The sequence below is a fragment of the Oncorhynchus keta genome, unplaced genomic scaffold (genome assembly GCF_023373465.1).
Source record: "Oncorhynchus keta strain PuntledgeMale-10-30-2019 unplaced genomic scaffold, Oket_V2 Un_contig_14255_pilon_pilon, whole genome shotgun sequence".
NCBI classification, from domain to species: Eukaryota; Metazoa; Chordata; class Actinopteri; order Salmoniformes; family Salmonidae; genus Oncorhynchus; species Oncorhynchus keta.
This window is the reverse complement of record NW_026278633.1, coordinates 48,195-63,443: the sequence shown is the minus strand read 5'-3', so window position 1 is coordinate 63,443 and position 15,249 is coordinate 48,195. Positions and strand designations below refer to the sequence as shown.

The 15,249-nt window shown below is 42.6% G+C and overlaps 2 protein-coding genes and 1 long non-coding RNA gene across 25 annotated transcripts; all 3 read left to right on the top strand.

Moving 5' to 3' along the window:
* Window positions 1–108: 108 nt before the first annotated feature.
* Window positions 109–4,706, top strand: LOC118370421 (uncharacterized). 2 transcript variants are annotated; one of them, XM_052501732.1, is made up of 10 exons: window positions 109–581; window positions 684–742; window positions 936–999; window positions 1,106–1,263; window positions 1,423–1,487; window positions 1,600–1,693; window positions 1,961–2,233; window positions 2,535–2,828; window positions 3,510–3,761; window positions 4,331–4,706. In XM_052501732.1, coding segments are annotated over exons 1-10 (1,599 nt in total). In that variant the 5' UTR covers window positions 109–579; the 3' UTR covers window positions 4,669–4,706. The 2 variants fall into 2 exon arrangements, with proteins under 2 accessions (XP_052357692.1, XP_052357691.1); XM_052501731.1 differs by lacking the exon at window positions 109–581 and having other exon boundaries at window positions 588–742; window positions 4,331–4,703.
* A 1,375-nt stretch (window positions 4,707–6,081) lies between these two features.
* LOC127918453 (uncharacterized) lies at window positions 6,082–8,009 on the top strand. 22 transcript variants are annotated; one of them, XR_008100042.1, is made up of 6 exons: window positions 6,082–6,348; window positions 6,595–6,676; window positions 6,800–6,922; window positions 7,169–7,250; window positions 7,374–7,496; window positions 7,702–8,009. It is a non-coding gene; the product is annotated as an uncharacterized LOC127918453 (long non-coding RNA). The 22 variants fall into 22 exon arrangements; XR_008100050.1 differs by having other exon boundaries at window positions 6,800–6,963; window positions 7,128–7,250; window positions 7,415–7,455; XR_008100055.1 differs by having other exon boundaries at window positions 6,800–6,963; window positions 7,128–7,250; window positions 7,415–7,496; window positions 7,743–8,009.
* Window positions 8,010–9,180: 1,171 nt separating this feature from the next.
* On the top strand, window positions 9,181–15,119 carry LOC127918451 (ZP domain-containing protein-like). The gene is made up of 9 exons (XM_052501726.1): window positions 9,181–9,297; window positions 9,472–9,691; window positions 10,019–10,180; window positions 10,456–10,646; window positions 10,838–10,989; window positions 11,199–11,456; window positions 11,847–12,000; window positions 12,534–12,666; window positions 14,980–15,119. The coding sequence occupies exons 1-9, from the start codon at window positions 9,238–9,240 to the stop codon at window positions 15,102–15,104; spliced, it is 1,455 nt and encodes a 484-aa protein (XP_052357686.1). The 5' UTR covers window positions 9,181–9,237; the 3' UTR covers window positions 15,105–15,119.
* Window positions 15,120–15,249: the final 130 nt, after the last annotated feature.

Below are 15,249 nucleotides of genomic sequence, written 5' to 3'. Positions count from 1 at the left end.
AGTGTGAAAATGATTCCCATGTAAAAGCCCCATGTGAACAATCTTGGGTTTAACAATAAGAATCTTTGGTTCTTACAGTGGCCTGTGTGGATACTCGTGACACTAATTTGGCCAATTGGAGAATCATGGACAGTTCTCAGACAGAACTTCCCTTGTCAGACAACTGTGGATTAGGACTCATGACTGATATACTTGGGATAGCCAGGACCATGTGATGCACTTCCAGTAATGGGAGGCAGGTGGTCTTTCCTTTACCTAACGAGATAATAGGTTCCCATGATGAAGCTCAGCACATTCTTGGGTGGTCACAATATTGCTCTGTGTGACGTTTCCCCTAGATACAGATCAAGGATCAGATTCCCCTCCCCCCAATCCATGTCTGTAACATTAGTTAAACATCATAATATATGATATTGTGCAAATAATTTGTGATCAAACCTGTACCAAAACAGTGGGCCCAATCAGATTGACCTGCACCTGTTAGTCATTATTAGTAGATGACGTCAGGTCAGTCGTTTGTTTTCGTCAACTCAATCACGCTTACCCATACCTGAGTGAAAAATAACAGCCGCAAGAAACATGTAGGCTAAACATATACTTAATTTCGTTCTTGTATTTTTCATTTAATGGTGAATTAAGGTGGCCATGATTATTGATAAAGAACACCGACTTTCCTTTTGCAGGACCTGTTTCGCGTTTCCATTTATATTGTTCATTCTTGTACCTCACACGATATCTCTCGGTAAGTAACCTGTGCGTGCTCAGTGCGTTATTGTTGTGTATGTAATTGATACTGCGTGGCTATGCTGTTTCCACCTCAATTATGAGTTACACACAAACATATATTTAGGTTAATTTCCTCCCGGGACGCGGGGTTTGGTTGATTTTTCATGAGTTAATTGTGGCATGTAACGTTAGCTTCTTACAATCTGCAGGAAGCTGCAGTAGTTTTACTTTCTCCATATGTTGGAAAATCAGCAACAATTCCTTGTTTGGCAGGTAAATAAGTCCAGTATTTCATAAACACATAATCATGCCAAACTTCTGAACATGCACTTGGCACTAACTTACACCTATGTGTCTTGTTCACTTTGATTCTCTACAGTTGGCCAGAAGGACATTTATGGTTGAACACCACCAAATTGAAATCCATTTGGAGTGAGGACACATTTTCATCTTTGACAGTTGCCACTACTGTGGAACACAAATTGACTCTTCATTATGGTGTCATGGTTCGGAAGTGGATATTCTCCATCTTCCCAGGTAAGTATAGGTCTTCCACACTTCCACTCATTGACTTTATTTCAGTACAAACACTGTCCTGTATCCATTGATCTAAACAAATGAGGCAATATTTTAGTTCTGGGATTCTGAGATTACCATTGGTGTTCATTAGATAATTATTTGTTTCTTCACTTGAAGGTTCACATTCCATTGAGTTCAGAAGTATACATAAACCTGACCAACAGCCCATCAATAGCACTCTGGTGGGTAGACCTGTAATATAAGTGACGACATTCTCCTCTTATCTGGTGTCACCATAATGTCCCTTTTGAATGAAAGATTAATGTTTGTCCATTCTCATGTTATCGCTCTTAGGAAGCCCTGGAGTTGTTCTCCACCAATGAGGTGTTTGCGTGTGAAAACAGCACTCTGTACCTCTATCAGGACCCAAACTTCATCCTCATGCTTGGTAACGTTGTTACGTCTTTGTTCGAGAGAGAGGGGGACCGAGAGAGCCACAAAGGGAGAGGGATAAATAAATGGAGTGAGGGAGATGGAAGGTAGGTAGATGGAAACAGATGGATCGTCAGAAAGGCAGACAGACATGAGACTCAAGGGAGTGAGAGCAAAAGTGAAATCAAGATGGAGACAGAATTCGGGTGATCTGGGAATCTGCCCACTATACCACTGGTGTGCAGGTCATAAATGTAGTCATCACTCCCATCTCCTCTCCTAGGTCACACTGTGCGCTACCCCTTGAAGCTGGAGTCCAGGAGTACCTCCATGTTATTGGTGTCCTGGAAAGAGAAGATGCAGCCCCCGGCTGCCCCTGTCCCCGTCCACTCTGTGTCCCTATACCACTCTGAGATGAAGGCCTACGCTGCCCTTAGTGTGGACAGTACCCACTCCAACCACTACCGCTTCACAGCCCTGGAATCCTGCAGTTCCTATGCTGCCTGTGTGGAGGTGGCAGGCAGCCACTCGCTTACCTGCCTCTCCACTATCACAGGTACAGTTGGGGTGTATTCATTAGTGCATAATGTAGCAAAACTAATACACTAGTTCCTAGTGAATACACTCTTGGTAGCTCTAGTCGTTGTCACCCTGTGTAATCGCACCAATCTGAGGTTCAAACTGTTATTTACAGGCCTTTTTGATGATATAAAAGAATAAAGTATCGATTTTTGAGGAATATAACTTATGTCCTGTCCCATGAGCTCGGTACTGATATGAGCAGCACTGTGTTGTATTGATATTTATGAAGTAATTACTTTGTTACATATTGCTGTATAATTGCTATTCATATCCAGACCCAGAAGTCCCCAGACATTTCCAGGTGACGACGTGGAACAGCAGCAGTGTCACAGTGTCCTGGGACTGTCCCGACAACCGCAAGTTCTCCTTCTTCCTTGTCACGGTCCTCTACCTCAATGGCACCAACCATGTCCTCGAGGAGAGGTCCTTCAGGCACACACTGGACACCTTTGTGTTCTCTCAATCTGACCTGCCGCCCTGTAGCAGGGTGAAGTTTGGCCTGCAGACGGTGTGCCAGGCGGGCACGGAGGCTCGCCACAGCAGAATGGTCCTCATCAAAGGGAATACTGGTAAGATCCACCTAGTTGATACTATGCTAGGCTGAGTGTCAATAGCCTTAAGTTTCATCCCCTCGTCTCCTTCCCTTTTATATGCGCAAATCTGAGGTAGGACGGGGTGTTCTGAGGAGGTAGGACGGGGTGTTCTGAGGAGGTAGGACGGGGTGTTCTGAGGAGGTAGGACGGGGTGTTCTGAGGAGGTAGGACGGGGTGTTCTGAGGAGGTAGGACGGGGTGTTCTGAGGAGGTAGGACGGGGTGTTCTGAGGAGGTAGGACGGGGTGTTCTGAGGAGGTAGGACGGGGTGTTCTGAGGAGGTAGGACGGGGTGTTCTGAGGAGGTAGGACGGGGTGTGCTGAGGAGGTAGGACGGGGTGTTCTGAGGAGGTAGGACGGGGTGTTCTGAGGAGGTAGGACGGGGTGTTCTGAGGAGGTAGGACGGGGTGTTCTGAGGAGGTAGGACGGGGTGTTCTGAGGAGGTAGGACGGGGTGTTTTCACCTATTCTAAAAGAGTTCTCTGATCACTGCAAATGAGGGGAAGGAGAAAAGAGGAAATCACTTCTATTGACATGCAGCCAAAGTAAACCCATAAGATCTGTTCATCCAAGGCACTGTTTTTACACAGTCTTGAATTGCCTTTCTCCTACTTTGCTTACTGTGAACACTTTTGGAAATGACTATCGGCCCTCTCTTTAGTCCACTCAGAAATCGAGAACCTGTGGCAGACCTCCTCGGGGCCGGACAACTACACCCTGAGCTGGGTGGTGAGGAACACTTCTTCTATCTCCATGTTCAGGATCTACCACCAGGGGGTGCTCCACTACACCACCCTGCTCACCAGCCACACGGTGGCCAGCCTTCTGCCCTGCAGCCAGTACTTGGCTAGAGTAGAGGCACTGTGTGGAGACAGCGTGGTCATGAGCTCCAAGACCGTACTCGCTCGCACAGGTAAACTGGAGCCAAACTGGGCTCATGTTGAGAGGTTGCGTGATCGATGTTTGGGCAGCTCATGTCTATTTTTGACTAGGTTAGAGATTAATTTAGGGGGGATTGAATGGATAAAATTAATAACGATAACCTGATCATTTAATCAGCTTGATTGGTGATTAAATAAAGTGCGATCACATGCTTTTATGTACATGCTTTTGTGCCAATCCAACACCTGATTCAACTATTCAAGTTATTGATGATTAGTTCAGTAGACCGTATGTATGGCAGCAGTACTAGGCTGGAACACAAACCTGCCCACCCTGTAGAGACTACAGGACCAGTATTGAATACCACTACAGTATTGCAGACCTGTATCTGCTATGTTGGGCGGGTCTTTGCTTTCTCCTCTCTCTGCTCAGGGGTGATGTTTCCCCTAGGTACAGATCTAGGATCACATTCCCTTCCCCCAATCCTTTTTTTGTGTGAATTTTTACTCCTTTTTCTCCCCAATTTCGTGGTATCCAATTGTTTTTTAGTAGCTACTATCTTGGGTCAACTGCACCCTACTCCGTTCTTCTCTCTCCTAGGACCCAGAGGTGTTTCAGAACTGCGCTACCGTCCTGAGGACTCTACAGCGCTGTGGATTGGTGGGACCGGAGAGGGCGTGGCCTTTCAGTACCAGCTGTCTTATGACAATGGCTCGACCATCCAGCAAGGCCGGCTGATGGAGCCTTTTCTCCCCCTCCTGGGGCTCATTGAGGGTGCGCTCTATGCCCTGGACGTGTGGGAAGAGTGTGACGGCCAGTGGAGCGCCGACCCGGCCCTGGTGTGTTTCGATGGAGTCAACGTTCTCGTGCTGCCGGTGGCGTCCACCTTGAGGCCGAATGAAGACCAAGGTTGGTGTCATCTGGGCTGTGTTCAGTAGGGCACAATGTTGTGCAATTAGCATATATACAGTACCAGTCAAAGGTTGGGACACACCTACTCATTCAAGGGTTTTTCTTTATTTTTACAATTTTCTACATTGTAGAATGATAAAGACATCAAAACTATGAAATGACACACATGGAATTATGTAGTAACCAAAAAGTGTTAAACAAAATATATTTTCTATTCTTCAATGTAGCCACCCGTTGCCTTAATGACAGCTTTGCACACTCTTTGCATTCTCTCAACCAACTTCATGAGGTAGTCACATTGGAATGCTTTTCCAACAGTCTTCATACATATGGTGAGCACTTGTTGGCTGCTTTTCCTTCACTCTGCGGTCCAACTCATCCCAAACTACCTACTTTGGGTTATGGTCAGTGATTGTGGACCCAGGTCATCTGATGCAGCACTCCACCACGCTCCTTCTTGGTCAAATAGCCCTTATGTAGGTGTTTTGGGTCATTGCCCTGTTGAAAAACAAATGATAGTCCCACTAAGCGCAAACCAGATGGCTACCACAGCATTCTGCAGTGATACACCTTCCCATGCTGGTTAAGTGTGCCTTGAATTCTAAATAAATAGTGTCACCAGCAAAGCACCATCACACCACCTACATGCTTCACCTAGTCTGCCTCTCACAAAGACACGGCGGTTGGATACCAAAAATCTTGAATTTGGACTCATCAGAACCAAGGACAGATTTGCACCAGTTTAATGTCCATTGCTTGTGTTTCTTGGCCCCAGCAAGTCTCTTCTTCTTAATGGTGTCCTTTAGTAGTGGTTTCTTTGTAGCAATTCAACCATGAAGGCCTGATTCACGCAATCTCCTCTGAAGCATTTATTTGGGATGCAATTTCTGAGGCTGGTAACTATAATGAACTTATCCTCTGCAGCAGAGATCTCTAGGTATTCCTCTCCTGTGGCGGTCCTCCTGAGAGCTAGTTTCATCATAGCACTTGAAGGTTTTTGCGACTGCACTTGAAGAAACTTTCAAAGTTCTTGACATTTTCTGTAATGATTGACCTTCATGTCTTAAAGTAATGATGTACTGTCATTTGAGCTGTTCTTGACATAATATGGACTTGGTCTTTTACCAAATAGGGCTGTCTATACCAACCCTACATTGTCACAACACAAATGATTGGCTCAAACGCGTTAAGAAATTTCACTTAAGGCACACCTGTTAATTGATATGCATTCCAGGTGACAACCTCATGAAGCTGGTTGAGAGAATGCCAATAGTGTGTAAAGCTGTCATCAAGGCAAAGGTGGCTACTTTGTCAAAATATATTTTAGATTATTCATGTTTAACACTTGTTTGGTTACTACATGATTCCAGATGTGTTATTTCATAGTTTTGAAGTCGTCACTATTATTCTAAAATGTAGAAAATAGTAAAAATAAAGAATAACCCTTGAATGAGTAGGTGTCCAAACCTTTGACTGGTATTGTATAGGCATGTGCAAACGTGCCTCTGATGCGTAGAGTAAGGAAGTACATAATCTCTATTCACGTCATTTCGATCCCGTGTTCATGACGTTTGACTACTGAACGTACGCCAGATGTTTATATAGTTGGGTGGGTTTAGGAGAGGAAGAAATGGATGTTTATATTGTTGGGTGGGTTTAGGAGAGGTAGAAATGGATGTTTATATTGTTGGGTGGGTTTAGGAGAGGTAGAAATGGATGTTTATATTGTTGGGTGGGTTTAGTAGAGGTAGAAATGGATGTTTATATTGTTGGGTGGGTTTAGGAGGGGTAGAAATGGATGTTCATATTGTTGGGTGGGTTTAGTAGAGGAAGAAATGGATGTTTATATAGTTGGGTGGGTTTAGTAGAGGTAGAAATGGATGTTCATATTGTTGGGTGGGTTTAGGAGAGGTAGAAATGGATGTTTATATTGTTGGGTGGGTTTAGTAGAGGAAGAAATGGATGTTTATATTGTTGGGTGGGTTTAGTAGAGGAAGAAATGGATGTTTATATTGTTGGGTGGGTTTAGGAGAGGTAGAAATGGATGTTTATATTGTTGGGTGGGTTTAGGAGAGGTAGAAATGGATGTTTATATTGTTGGGTGGGTTTAGGAGGGGGAGAAATGGATGTTTATATTGTTGGGTGGGTTTAGTAGAGGTAGAAATGGATGTTTATATTGTTGGGTGGGTTTAGGAGGGGGAGAAATGGATGTTTATATTGTTGGGTGGGTTTAGGAGAGGTAGAAATGGATGTTTATATTGTTGGGTGGGTTTAGGAGAGGTAGAAATGGATGTTTATATTGTTGGGTGGGTTTAGGAGGGGTAGAAATGGATGTTTATATTGTTGGGTGGGTTTAGGAGAGGAAGAAATGGGTGTTTATATTGTTGGGTGGGTTTAGGAGGGGGAGAAATGGATGTTTATATTGTTGGGTGGGTTTAGTAGAGGTAGAAATGGATGTTTATATTGTTGGGTGGGTTTAGTAGAGGAAGAAATGGATGTTTATATTGTTGGGTGGGTTTAGGAGAGGTAGAAATGGATGTTTATATTGTTGGGTGGGTTTAGGAGAGGTAGAAATGGATGTTTATATTGTTGGGTGGGTTTAGGAGAGGTAGAAATGGATGTTTATATTGTTGGGTGGGTTTAGTAGAGGAAGAAATGGATGTTTATATTGTTGGGTGGGTTTAGTAGAGGAAGAAATGGATGTTTATATTGTTGGGTGGGTTTAGTAGAGGAAGAAATGGATGTTTATATTGTTGGGTGGGTTTAGTAGAGGAAGAAATGGATGTTTATATTGTTGGGTGGGTTTAGGAGAGGTAGAAATGGATGTTTATATTGTTGGGTGGGTTTAGGAGAGGTAGAAATGGATGTTTATATTGTTGGGTGGGTTTAGGAGGGGTAGAAATGGATGTTTATATTGTTGGGTGGGTTTAGGAGAGGAAGAAATGGGTGTTTATATTGTTGGGTGGGTTTAGGAGGGGGAGAAATGGATGTTTATATTGTTGGGTGGGTTTAGTAGAGGTAGAAATGGATGTTTATATTGTTGGGTGGGTTTAGTAGAGGAAGAAATGGATGTTTATATTGTTGGGTGGGTTTAGGAGAGGTAGAAATGGATGTTTATATTGTTGGGTGGGTTTAGGAGAGGTAGAAATGGATGTTTATATTGTTGGGTGGGTTTAGGAGAGGTAGAAATGGATGTTTATATTGTTGGGTGGGTTTAGGAGAGGTAGAAATGGATGTTTATATTGTTGGGTGGGTTTAGGAGAGGAAGAAATGGATGTTTATATTGTTGGGTGGGTTTAGGAGAGGAAGAAATGGATGTTTATATTGTTGGGTGGGTTTAGGAGGGGGAGAAATGGATGTTTATATTGTTGGGTGGGTTTAGGAGGGGAGAAATTGATGTTTATATTGTTGGGTGGGTTTAGGAGAGGAAGAAATGGGTGTTTATATTGTTGGGTGGGTTTAGGAGGGGGAGAAATGGATGTTTATATTGTTGGGTGGGTTTAGGAATGGATGTTTATATTGTTGGGTGGGTTTAGGAGAGGAAGAAATGGATGTTTATATTGTTGGGTGGGTTTAGGAGAGGAAGAAATGGATGTTTATATTGTTGGGTGGGTTTAGGAGAGGGAGAAATGGATGTTTATATTGTTGGGTGGGTTTAGGAGAGGAAGAAATGGATGTTTATATTGTTGGGTGGGTTTAGGAGAGGGAGAAATGGATGTTTATATTGTTGGGTGGGTTTAGGAGAGGGAGAAATGGATGTTCATATTGTTGGGTGGGTTTAGTAGAGGTAGAAATGGATGTTTATATTGTTGGGTGGGTTTAGGAGGGGTAGAAATTGATGTTCATATTGTTGGGTGGGTTTAGTAGAGGTAGAAAGGGATGTTCATATTGTTGGGTGGGTTTAGTAGAGGTAGAAATGGATGTTTATATTGTTGGGTGGGTTTAGGAGAGGTAGAAATGGATGTTTATATTGTTGGGTGGGTTTAGGAGAGGAAGAAATGGATGTTTGTATTGTTGGGTGGGTTTAGGAGAGGAAGAAATGGATGTTTGTATTGTTGGGTGGGTTTAGGAGAGGAAGAAATGGATGTTTGTATTGATGGGTGGGTTTAGGAGAGGAAGAAATGGATGTTTGTATTGTTGGGTGGGTTTAGGAGAGGTAGAAATTGATGTTTGTATTGTTGTTTGGGTTTAGGAGAGGAAGAAATGGGTGTTTTATTGTTGGGTGGGTTTAGGAGAGGAAGAAATGGATGTTTATATTGTTGGGTGGGTTTAGGAGAGGAAGAAATGGGTGTTTTATTGTTGGGTGGGTTTAGGAGAGGAAGAAATGGGTGTTTTATTGTTGGGTGGGTTTAGGAGAGGTAGAAATTGATGTGGCAGGAACAGATTTGCTATTCTACATGCACTTGATATGATCAGTTAAAGTGTTTTCTTTAAACGAGTGCTTTGTTAATTGTCTTCTCGTGCATTTTTATGCTATTACTTATGAAATTAAACTGCTTTGGCTTATATACTCAGACTTTCCATATACACAATTTTTATGGCTTTAGGGTTGATGTTTTGTTTTCTCAGTTCTAGCCTTTATTGTGCCTTGGTTAATGGTGTTGGACCCAAAGACTGAGCCCTGGGCTGAGCTGAAGCGCATCTACGAAAAACTAGTGAGTGTCTTTGGGCACCAAATGGAATAAAACTGACTGAAACCGAGAGGGACTACTTGGACTTGACAAAAAACGTTAATTTAAATTTTTTGTAAGATGTTGAAGTTTTCTGTCGTGTGGTCTTATGAACACAACCCTGGCCTCCCTCTCACTGACATTTACTCATGCCCATAGCTGGAGGAGCTTTTGAAAGAGTACCCAATTAAGACCAGGGTGGAGTTGGTTGCATTCAAGGAGCTGGAAGGCGAATCCAAAACTAAGATTACCTTTCAAGGCTTTGACGCTTCCATAACCGACGTAGACTTACCGCTACCACCTGGTGAGCAGCTGGACCATATCCAGTCCCTCCAGCCACCCAATATCACAGTCAAGGACGGGATCATCTACTGGGATGGTAAGAGAACCACCAACAGCATCACATGGAGTATTGTCACATTTCTTTTAACATTTCATGTCTTTTAAACTTGTGTGACGCGTTCAAACTATAATTCTTGCTTACCTAGGCGGTTTCCTGTCCCAAATGTGGGGTTTGTATGTTGCTTGGCACACTATCACTGAAATAATGGAACCTCTGTGCATTACACAGAATGCTGCTGCTGTTTTTTTATGGTCCATGGTCAGCTTCCCCTCTCCCAATTCTAACCTTAACCATTAGTGGGGGAAATGAGAAACTGACCCAAAAGCAGCGCCTGGGGGTAACTTTACCCTCCCTTTTGGACAGACCCAGATGAGTGTGCGACGCCTGACCTGAACAGGTGTGACGCCAACTCTTTTTGCGTCAACACTCTGAACTCCTACACCTGTGTGTGTCAACATGGCTTCTATGACGTCGGGCCTGCCTTCGTTCCCCCTCCTACCCCTGCCTCACATCCTGTCTGTTATGGTCAGTTAGCTTCTTGTTATCGTGCAATATGTCTGTTGGTGTACCTTTTTTTTGTATTCAACACTACACCACCCCTGTTTACTGATGGGTCATGTTCAATAGGGCACACAATGGAAAATGTTTTGTTTTAAACGTGTTGCAATGGAAAACAAGCATTTTTATTGGAGAAGTTCAGGCAGTCCCTCCTTGTTTCAGTCTGGTTTCTTCCGTTCTGTGCCTAATGAATACAACGCTGAATCCTTTTGGGGGTAAAGAAAGTTAATTAATTCCAACAGAAAAAGGGATGTTCACCCAGTGCCTGACGAGGTCGATGGCCGGAGGTATCGCCAAAGCCTTCCTGATTGGCTACTTCGGTGGCGACGTGACTGTTGTCTTTAATGAAGGCCGTTGTACCATGGAGGAGAGCGAGACGCTCTACCACTTCCACGTGTTGCGCAAACCCTCGCAGTGTGGAACGATACGGCTGGTGAGTGACCATGCATTCAGATATGCAAAGGGATTATAATGGAATCTATACAACCGGTCACAATGGATACCTGCCAAGCACTACTGTAATGTAATTATGCCATTGTGCACAGCACTGCGGATGAAATGGGATTGTATGTTTGTGTATGCTTGTGCGAATGTGTGTGTGTGTTTACATGCTTGTGTGTCCAGGTGAACAGAACACACATCGAGTTCCAGAACACTCTGACAGTGACCTTGAGCAGAGAGAGGACCATCACACGAAGAGATCTCAAGGTTATCTGGAAGTGCATCTACCCCCGGAACTATGTCCGCAACACCCAGATAAATGTAGATCTGGAATGGTAAGAAAAGATAGATCGGAGTAATTCTGGGGCCAGGAGATGTTACTGATTGTGACCTACAATGAAAAACTGGTCCTGTAGCCTGGCAAGGCTTGCAAATGGAGGGAATATTACCGGTACCCTTTGAAATGTACAAGTAATCTTTTGATTCATACAATGGATCAGAATCATGAAACTGTGTTTTGGCCAATCCCCTCTACCCCCTCCAGGATCACCTCCCACTCTGTGGTGGAGTACAACTCCTCCCATCAGCTGGGGCTGGCCATGACCATGTACAGCGACAACTCCTTCTCCTACGGCTATAGAGACTCCATCGCCCTCCACCTCAGCGATGTACTCTTCTTCGAGGTGGCCCTCCTGACAAACAACACGTTTGCCTCAGAGGTCCTGCTAGAAGTGATTTCCTGCTGGGCCACAGAGAGCCCGGATCCACAGGACGAAACCAAGGGCTTCTTTCTCCTAGATGGGTGGGTTACTGTCCTGGGTCATATTCATTTGTGCACACAAAAAACAAGAGTTTGTTATTGGAGAAGTTCAGGTAGCCTGCCTGTTTTAGTAAATTTTCTTCTGTTTGATTTCTAATGAATATGACCCTGGTGTGAAATATGGTATTCTAAACTCTGGGCTGCATTCAATCGAGCAATATAAAATGTAATGTAGAGGCATTATGTGATGGGGGGCATAGGTTATTAGAGTATAGGGTTCTTTTGTTGAGGTATAAAACATGTTTTTGGACAAGATGGTACCTCTATGTTTTCAAACATTATCTTCTGTTTCAAACCTACTGGGCATGACCCTGGATTTTCAAGACTTTTAAAAAAGCAGTTTGCGATCATTCCCTATTCTCTTGTCCTCAGCTGCCCTGTTGACAGCACCTTTCATTGGCTCTCTGTGAACGGTGTGTCACAGAGGAGCAGATTCTCCATTCACATGTTCACTATGCCCAAGGGGTTACCCATCTACATGCACTGCCTGGCCCGGATATGCAGTCACGATGAGGACTGTACTACGGTAAATTTCTAACAAGTTCAAGTCTATTTGCCATTACAAATATATTGAAAATCTTAGTAGATAAAGTTGTTCAATTTAAAAATGGTAATGATTAGGACATGTATTAGACCTTACAAATAAGTTATAGAGCAGTCATTTTAATTGAAAGTAAGTCTAAGAAGCGGTAGATCTTTCTATATGAGCTATTTCTATGCTTTCCATTCATTAGTTTTTTTTGTGTCTAGTTTTTGAACACCAGCTTCCAAAGGCTGAAAAATAAAATATTTTTGGTTGTGGAAAATATATTTCACAGCGGTTTAGATGGTATAATGATTCTTACACTAACTTGTTTCGTCACAAACTGAAATTAGGCAAACTATTAGCATTTTAGCAACCAGGAAATGGTGGCCATTTCTGCATAGTGCATCTTTTTAAGCTGATATTCACCTTTGCTCAACAAACATCTGTATTGATCGGACAAACAGTTAAGCACATTTATTAGTAATGACTTGGTCATTATTTTTTAAAACCTATTTTCCTATGATTCTCTGTAGAACTGTACCACCCAGAGACTTTCAAAGAGATCAACAGCTAGATGGGATCCATACATCAATGTAGCTGTGGTCGTGTCTGCAGGACCACTGATGGTCACCCCCGAGGCGGCACCAGGGACCAAACTCTCCAACTGTGAGTTGCTGTGATGTGAAACGTTTTGAGCATTGCCGATATCGTTTTAATCTATACATTTATTTCTGAAACTTCTGTAACCTTCTTGAACAGGCCTGTGGTACCTGGGGATGCTCCAAATGATGTCTTGGATACTAATTCAGTTTGTAACAGTGATATGTGAATGCTTCCATGCAGCCGTTACACCTTAACTCGTGTAAAGCACCAGCAGCAATTTTTCAACAAACTGTTACATGGCAATACTTCCATAATTGGAACTTACCGGTGTCTTCTCAACTGCCGTCGTGGAGCGTTGGAACTTACAAAATGCTCCGTTTTATGAAATGAAATACATTATTGCTCAATGAGGTGACCTTAACAATGTGTACGCCACCATATTGTCTGTTTCCGATCTTCCAGATCGATCGAGACTCTTAGGTGTCAAAGTGTTTCATGTCATGACCGCAACTCAGAAATCAAGTGTCAATTCTTTTTTTTTTTTCATATTTATTTAACAAGGTAGGTCAGTTGAGAACATTTCTCATTTACAACTGCGACCTGGCCAAGATAAACAAAGCAGTGCGACACAAACAACAACAGTGTTTATTCCATGTGTAAAACGTACAGTCAATAACACAATAGAAAGTCTTTATACAGTGTGTGCAAATGGCGTAAGGAGGTAAGGCAATAAATAGGCCATAGTAGCGACGTAATTACAATTCAGCAAATTAACACTGGAGTGATAATGTGCAGATGATGATGTGCAAGTAGAAATACTGGTGTGCAAAAGAGCAAAAAAAGTACATAAAAACAATATGGGGGTAAGGTAGGTAGTTGGATGGGCTTTTTACAGATGGTCTGTGTACAGCTGCAGCGATCGGTAAGCTGCTCGGATAGCTGATGCTTAAAGTTAGTGAGGGAGACATGTCTCCAACTTCAGCGATATTTGCAGTTCTTTCCAGTCATTGGCAGCAGAGAACTAGAAGGAAATGTGGCCAAAGGTGTTAGCTTTGGGGATGACCAGTGAGATATACCTGCTGGAGCGTGTGCTACAGGTGGGTGTTATGGTGACCAGTGCGCAGAGAAGGCGGAGCTTTACCTAGCAAAGACTTATAGATGACCTGGAGCCAGTGGGTCTAGTGACGAATATGTAGCGAGGGCCAGTGGTGGGTGGTATATGGGGCTTTGATGATGAAACGGATGGCACTGTGATAGACTGCATCCAGTTTGCTGAGTAGAGTTGGAGGCCATTTTGTAAATGACATCCCTTTGACACCCGCCTGTCCCAATCAATGAGAGATGACTAAGATGGTGGTGTGTAATTGTTGGGTCGTTCCAGGAAATGTGTCCCTTTGAGTTGTAACTTTTTTTTTTTCACCTGATTTTAACATTCTGTCATAACGAACATTTGTTCAATGTAATACTTGTTTTTTTCCCCCATCAAGGTTAAATAATAGGCACTGACTATAGTAATTTTAAGTGCCAATTAAAGTGACAGGGTTGACGATTTCATCTTAAATCAGCCCTAAATCCTCATGTGACGGGGATGGAAGTTTGTTTTATGCAACAGGGAGGGACAATTGAATGCAAGCGTTACAAAAAAAAGTAAGTTAAAACATTTCTAGCCTGTATATGGCTAACGGGGTTATTACCATGTTATGCTCAACCCGCTCAGTTTTCCACCATAAAGAGTAGAACCAGCTTTTACATTATGATTTGACGAAGATGTGTCTTTTGAAGAAATTATTTTAAAATGGATTAGGTTCATATTAAAACGTGAGTTCAGTTCACGTAACAGGTTTGACCTTAAAATGAGGGACAAGTTTTTTTCTTAATGTATCTCTAATCGCACTAAATAAATAACTCTTCAGAAATGATTTTGTCAAAGCAGCAAAAATATCTAGGGCTTTACAATGATGGTGAAAACTTGGGGAAATGTTGGTCCTAAGTCGGGTAAAAGTATTATTAGAAATCAGATTTAATTACATTTTAAAAGTGGCCAATATTAATGGGAACTTCGTCTTTTAAAATCAAATATTGGTGGACAATTTCTACTTAAAATATCAGAGATGCTAAAGGTATTCTGTTCTATTACTTCATGAAGCAAAAATGTTATTTGATTACGGAGCATTTACTGAATTCCAATGTTTCACCTGCAACTAGAGATGGGAGTTGAGAAGACCCGGAAAGTTCAAGTTGAAAATGTATAAACATTTTAAAGGTTATTAAAAAAATTGCTGCCTTAGGCTAGCTTAAGGTGTGACGGCTGTATGGAAGCATACACATCACCCTTACAGAGTGCAGCTATAATTCTATGTGTCTGTTTCCTTGCAGGGGATGAGGCTTTGACCATGATCTACGTCGTGGGAGGAACCATGGGCGTCTTGATGTTGACGATGCTTTGTGTGAGCGCAACAAAGGCTATAATGAATTATTATGAGAGAGCAAGGCCTCAATAAAATCATGGAACCACATCTCTTTTTCCTTTTTTGTCCTGAGTTATCAGGGATTCATTCAATATATTTTGTACAGATGTCTTCACTAAGTAAATGTTGCCAAAATGAACGATTAACATTAAATGCCACCAGTAGGTGTACGGTGCCT